The sequence below is a fragment of the Dipodomys merriami genome, unplaced genomic scaffold, assembly GCF_024711535.1.
Source record: "Dipodomys merriami isolate MVZ:Mamm:240054 unplaced genomic scaffold, mDipMer1.0.p SCAF_146, whole genome shotgun sequence".
Taxonomy (NCBI): domain Eukaryota; kingdom Metazoa; phylum Chordata; class Mammalia; order Rodentia; family Heteromyidae; genus Dipodomys; species Dipodomys merriami.
This window is the reverse complement of record NW_027202782.1, coordinates 1,661,721-1,668,299: the sequence shown is the minus strand read 5'-3', so window position 1 is coordinate 1,668,299 and position 6,579 is coordinate 1,661,721. Positions and strand designations below refer to the sequence as shown.

At 52.2% G+C, this 6,579-nt stretch overlaps 1 protein-coding gene across 1 annotated transcript; it reads left to right on the top strand.

Annotated features, from left to right (window-relative positions):
- Positions 1 to 808: 808 nt before the first annotated feature.
- Positions 809 to 2,715, top strand: Tmem185b (transmembrane protein 185B). Its single transcript, XM_070021864.1, has one exon. The coding sequence runs from the start codon at positions 1,264 to 1,266 to the stop codon at positions 2,311 to 2,313; it is 1,050 nt and encodes a 349-aa protein (XP_069877965.1). The 5' UTR covers positions 809 to 1,263; the 3' UTR covers positions 2,314 to 2,715.
- The last annotated feature ends 3,864 nt before the right edge of the window (positions 2,716 to 6,579 follow it).

The following is a 6,579-nucleotide window of genomic DNA, read 5'->3' as shown; positions in this document are numbered from 1 at the left end:
ACTCTTCCACTTGAGCCACACCTCTACTTCTAGCTTTTTTGCTGGCTAACTGGAGACAAAGAGTCTTACAGGAAGCGGCACTGTTGAAGCCCCACAACCAACAACAACAAAAGGCAGGCCTGGAGCCCTAGCTCAAGTGGTACAGCGCCAACCTTGAGTGACAAAGCTAAGTGACAGCATCCAGACCTTGAGTTCAAGCCCTAGGACCAGCACCAAAAGAAATAAAGGGGGGGAGGGGGGGAAGAGGGAGGGCTGGGGATGTGGCTTAGTGCTGGCCTAGCATGCAGGGAGCCCTGGGTTCGACTGGAGAGTAAAAATCGCCCCTTCCCATCTAAATCGCGACCCTGCGGCTACCCAGAGAGCTGCAGTTCCGCCTGCGTGCCCCGGTGCCCGGGGCCCGGTGGGGTCTAGCACACGGGGCCCGGGAGCGCGCAGGGAGCCACCCGGCCCCGGCTGCCCCAGCGCCCCCGGCCCTCGGTCCAACCCTGGGCTCTCTCACGCATCGGTCCACAGCGACCCCCGCCGGCCTGTGCACGCGAACATTCCCTCCCAGACAGTCAAAACAGTTACGCGCATTCCCCGCCACGCTCACACGCTCACATTCGCCGACCATTCGCGCCAGGCTCGCGCACCCCAGCACTCGCCGTTCCCCGCCGCTGGCGCCTCACAGCGGGCGCTCGCAGCCCGCGGCCGGGGTGGGCTGCGGCGGCAAGCCACGCCCGCTCGTCGGTGCACGCCCCCTTCCGTGTTCCGGCCCCGTCCCCCCAGAGCCCGGCCCTCCCCCGGCTGGGAGAACGTAAACTCAGTCCCGCCTCCACGTTCCGGGCCACAGCCACAGGAAACGTACGCCGACGGAGAGGTCGCGGCCCTCCCGCCGCCAGCTGGCCAGCCTAGGAATCGGTAAGGTACGCGGGGCCCTCCCGGCGCCGCCCACCGCTGGCGCCTCCCAGATGGGTGCCGAATGAAGGCCGGCTGCCGGGAGCAGGCTGCGTCCCCCGCGTAGACGCCGCGCCGCCTCGAGCCCGCGCACGCCGTGCCCCCGGCACGCCGGTGGCCGGGCCACGTGACCGCGCGCGCACGTGCTCCGGCCTGCCAGCACCCCGGCTCACCGCTTCCTGCCCTGCCGGCCGGGACGGCCTCTGTCCACCTGGAGACGGCGCACGCCGCGTGGGGGAGGCGGCGGCCGGGGGCAGCGGCGGAGACGCGGACGCCGACCGGCCGGCGGGAGGAGCTGGTGCGCGCCGGTGGGCGGCGGCCTCCGCCATGAACCCCCGGGGCCTGTTCCAGGACTTCAACCCGAGTAAGTTCCTCATCTACGCCTGCCTGCTGCTCTTTTCCGTGCTGCTGCCCCTCCGCCTGGACGGCGTCATCCAGTGGAGCTACTGGGCCGTCTTCGCCCCCATCTGGCTGTGGAAGCTCCTGGTGGTGGCGGGCGCCTCGGTGGGGGCGGGCGTCTGGGCCCGCAACCCTCGCTACCGTACGGAGGGGGAGGCCTGCGTGGAGTTCAAGGCCATGCTGATCGCCGTGGGCATCCACCTGCTGCTGCTCATGTTCGAAGTCCTGGTCTGCGACCGGGTGGAGAGGGGCACGCACTTCTGGCTGCTGGTCTTCATGCCGCTCTTCTTCGTCTCCCCGGTGTCCGTGGCCGCCTGCGTCTGGGGCTTCCGTCACGACAGGTCTCTGGAGCTGGAGATCCTGTGCTCGGTCAACATCCTGCAGTTCATCTTCATCGCCCTGAGGCTGGATCGGATCATCCACTGGCCGTGGCTGGTGGTGTTTGTGCCCTTGTGGATCCTCATGTCCTTCCTCTGCCTGGTGGTGCTCTACTACGTCGTGTGGTCCCTCCTGTTCCTGCGGTCGCTGGATGTGGTGGCTGAACAGCGAAGAACACACGTGACCATGGCCGTCAGCTGGATAACCATTGTCGTGCCCCTGCTCACATTCGAGGTCCTGCTGGTTCACAGGTTGGATGGCCACAATACGTTCTCTTACATCTCCATCTTCGTTCCCCTTTGGCTCTCCTTAATAACTTTGATGGCTACAACATTTAGGCGAAAAGGAGGCAATCATTGGTGGTTTGGTATTCGCCGAGACTTCTGTCAGTTTCTGCTGGAGATTTTCCCCTTTTTAAGAGAATACGGGAATATTTCTTATGATCTCCATCATGAAGACAGTGAAGATGCTGAAGAAACAGGTTCTGAAGCACCAAAAATCGCTCCAGTATTTGGAAAGAAAGCCAGGGTAGTTATAACTCAGAGCCCTGGGAAATACGTTCCCCCACCCCCCAAGTTAAATATCGATATGCCAGACTAAAACTCCCCTGCCAGGCAGGCCCTGTAAGTGATAAAAAAACAAAAACATACACACATACTCTGCTTTTCCCTTTGTTCATCCATCCCAAAGCTGGAACTGGAAAGAGGCACCAGACACCTTGTTTTATGCCTGGTTTGAGATGCCTGTCAGTGACTTGGCAGTGTGCGCCAACAGAGAGAAAAGATTGTTTTATCTGTGTGTGTGTATGTGTGAGTGTGTGTGTGTGTGTGTAAGAGACAGAACTTGCTTTCCAGGTTGATGTTTTCGAGCTAGCCATGGCAGTAAGTGGACTTCTTTTCGTGGGTTCTCAGAATACGCAGTCATTTGTTGTTTTTTTTCTTTTTAATGTGCTACTACTATGCCTGTCAAAAGTATTGTTTAAGAAAGTATTTTTATACACTGCTAGTCTTAAAATTGTATTTCAGATTGTGCCTGTTGTGACAAAGGCAAGTGTACAGAATTCTCTTTCCCAGCTTATAGCTGTTATTTCTAGCATTCCTACTGTTAAAGTCATTTTTCTTTGGGCTTTGCCTATCCTGGTCTTTAATATTCAAAGAGGTGAATTTTTGTAATGGAGTGAAAGTGTGCATATATAGTATTTATATGGACATAAGCAATTTATGTTGAGTAGTTCTCCAAAGTACAGTGTATTACGTTAAAGTATTTTTTTAAGTTTCTATGTGAAGATATAAATCTATTGCAGAAGTCCTTAAAGGCTGCATAAAATGTTAATTCATGCCTGGTATGGGATCCTGTCAAAGGCAGAGGCGGGGATACAGGAAATGAAAAGCCCTTGGATCTGAGTGTTCAGGTGAGAGGGCTACTACACAGTGCCATTAGTAGAGGGAGTAGCCAATGTCCTTTGGGAATAGTGGCGTGCCCCTTTGTGGTACCAGGCTATAAAGGACACTTGTTTACCACTGTGACTCTCCTCACTGGTAGGAGCAACCAAAATAAATGAGTCAGTGTGGTCATTTCTAAGGATCTTCGTGGTTTGCCATCATGTAAAGTGTCACTTGTCATTGAAAGCTGGAGAAGTGGCCTTAACAAAAATGGCAACAGGATGATACTTTAAGACTTAATTTAAGAATTCAGGTTATTTTTAAGATAAGTACGATGTTCTTTAGGTACCTGGCCCCACCAGGGGATCAGAAGGGCAAAAGCCAGTAATGTTCTGACTGGGAACAATAAATACTTGAGAAAGGAAGTTAAAAAGGAGTGTTCTATTCCTGGGGAGATTAGAAGGCATCTTTTTATTGTCAATTTATTACCTGAATTGGGCTCCATGTATTCAATACATAGCTATACCCTTTGCCCTAGCCATGAGACAGACCTATTATATTTGAAGAAAAACATAAATTACTGTTTTTGTGCCATTTAAAACAAGATAGCTGGGTGTCGGTGGCTCATGCCTGTAATCCTAGCTGAGATCTGAGGATTGCAGTTCAAAGCCAGCCAAGGCAGGAAAGTCTGTGAGACTCTTATTTCCAGTAAACTACCAGGAAACCAAAACTGGCACTGTGGCTCAAGTGGTAGAGCGCTAGCCTTGAGCTGAAGAGCTCAGGGACAGTGCCAAGGCCCAGAGTTCAAGCCCCACAACCAGCAAACAAACAAAAAAATTAATATAGCCAGGTGCTGGGGCTCACACTTATAATCCTAGCTACTCATGAGGCTGAGATTTGAGGATCATTTGAGCCATTTGAGGCAGGAAAATCCATGAGATTGTTAACTCTAATAAAGTACTTAGAAAAGCTAGAAATGGTGCTAAGGCTCAAGTGGTAGAGCACTAGCCTTGAACACAAAGACGCTCAGAAACAGCGCACAGTCCCTGAGTTCAAGCCCAGGACCAGCAAAAAAAAATAAAAATAAGTAAAACATTACTCTGAACCAGTATTAGCAACAAGGTCAATCCTGAATGCCTAAAGCTGCTATTGAGCTGAATGCTTGCACACTCTGCTTCTCTCTCTCTCTCTCTCTTTCTCTTTCTCTCTGTCTCTCATACATACACACCTCATACATACACACTTTATTTTCTTTAGCATAATTCATTCCAGTTTAGTTAAACATTATAGTCAGTATACACACACACTTCTTAAGAGCTAGCAAAATGTGGGATGTAACAACTCATAGGCAAGGATTCATTTTTTTACTTATTAACAGGACCTGTCCTAAGCCAGGCCTGGTATGCTAGGCAGTAAGGAAACATGGGACATGTAAACTGAGCCACTCTAGGCCAAGAAACAGAAGTCAGTGCTTGGCGCAGAGGGGCTGCTGAGAGCAGACAATAGAAGGTACAGGGAAGGATGCTACTAGCTCAGGGTGACCTTCACCCAAATTTGAGGTTCATCTTGGCTTTTTGGAGCCCAGAGCTATCCTGTATTTCTCCATCTCCAAAGCTTACCCAGAAAGTATGAACTCAGGATTTAAGAATGAAGGAGCATGTGTTGCTAGGGGAATTGGAAAGCAGGTTTGGGGGATGCAACGTTAGGGTTTGCTGGTGGCTGTGACCCATGAGTGTTACAGATCATTCGAAAGGAACTGTGTGTGCATTGACTTTCTGTTTTCCAACATTCTGCAGTTCTTAGGAGGATCTGAGAGGAGATAGGGAAGAGTGGCTCCTCACAGGCAAGTGTTGAGTGCTGGTACATTACGGATTACAACTGTGCCTCACGGTGCAGCAATAGCCCATCCTTCCCTTCTGGGAAGAGAGGCAGGCCAGAACTGCTTCCCTACCTGCTCCTCAACTTTTCATCCAGGGGACAGGGTATATATTCCTCTGCTTGTAAGGCAGCTTTGTGCATTTTCTAGGACATGTGGATTAAAGCAGCTGTCAACAGTTTAGGAGATAGTTGTAGGCCCAAGTCTCCGTTTTGTGGGAGCCATACTTTTCCTTGGGTTGTCTTATCTGGAGGGGCTGTGATTTGGCTAGGGTAGGTGCATGATCACACTGAAACTGTTACAGGATATGCTGTTGGTAAAGCAGCCTCACTGGCAGCAGAGAAGGGGAAGTGGGTTTTGAAACACAGCAGCTCAGAGCTTCCTGTGTCCTACCCTGTGTACATCACCCCACCCCACCCCTGGCTCTGTCATGTGGTGCAGCTGGGCCCTTGAAGCCAGAGATACTTTTATTTGGAGTATCAGCAACACTGAAGCAGTTGGGAACCACAGATGTGTCCCTAGATTTGTCCACATTCCCTCACAGCTGTCTTGGGTCTGTTTTTCTTGTTTCTGACTTCCTCAGTCTGAGCAGCTCTCTAGAGCTAAAGAGCCACCAGCCATTGGAAGTAGAAATTCCATCCCTTGTGGCCATGGAGCTCTCTGCCAGGCTTTAACCAAGGCCAGGGACTAAGGGACTAGTGTGGGAAATTCACTCATCTGTCAACCTGGCACCTTTCTGGCCAGTTCCACGTTCTCACCCCTCTTGCCTCCTGCTTATAGTTGTCGCACAGTGGTGTCCTGCCACAGCTGCCCCCAGCTGCCCTCCACTGCATCCTAGGGTATCCACCACCTTTTTATTTTGGTTGGTCATGGGCTTGAACTGTGGGCCGGGGCACTCTCAGCTCTTCAGCTCAAGGTGAACACTCTACCACTTGAGCCACAGCACCACTTCTGGATTTGGTGGTTTATTGGAGATAAGAGTCTCATGGCCTTTGCTGCCCGGGCTGGCTTTGAACCGCAATCCTCAGATCTCAGCCTCCTGAGTAGCTAGGATTAAAGGTGTGAGCTACAGGTACCTTCTTCACTCCTGTCTTGTGCATCACTTAAGACCCCTTCATCTATTCAAGGGGCCTTCATCCAAGCTCTTGATGGGACACCTGAGCCTAAGAACTAGGCTGGGAACCCCCGTCTCCCCTATCCCCCTGCCCCTGGGCCCTGCCCCACGTGTGCCTGCAGTGAAAATGTCAGCCACACTCCAAACAGCTGGAGAATCTGGGCTGAGGTCAGGCCATAGAAGGCAGGACTAGGGTGTCCAGTCTAGAATAGTCCCACAATTCAGATACAGGATCTTGCCTGGGATGTCTCTCCAGCCCTGCTTGAAGACCTGACAGGTGAGAAGGGGCATTTCAGAGCAGGCCGTAAGGTCCGTCCACTGCTCCCTTGATGGAGGCCTGAAGAGGCAGAGGGCCAGTGTGGAAGATGTAGGAGTGGGACTGCCTAGCCCAACCCAGGACATGCCCCACATCCCTAGGTCACACAGAAGTCAGTTGTGTGACTTATACAACACTTATTTCTCCCAGTTCTTGGATGGCTGGAGGTCTAAGATCA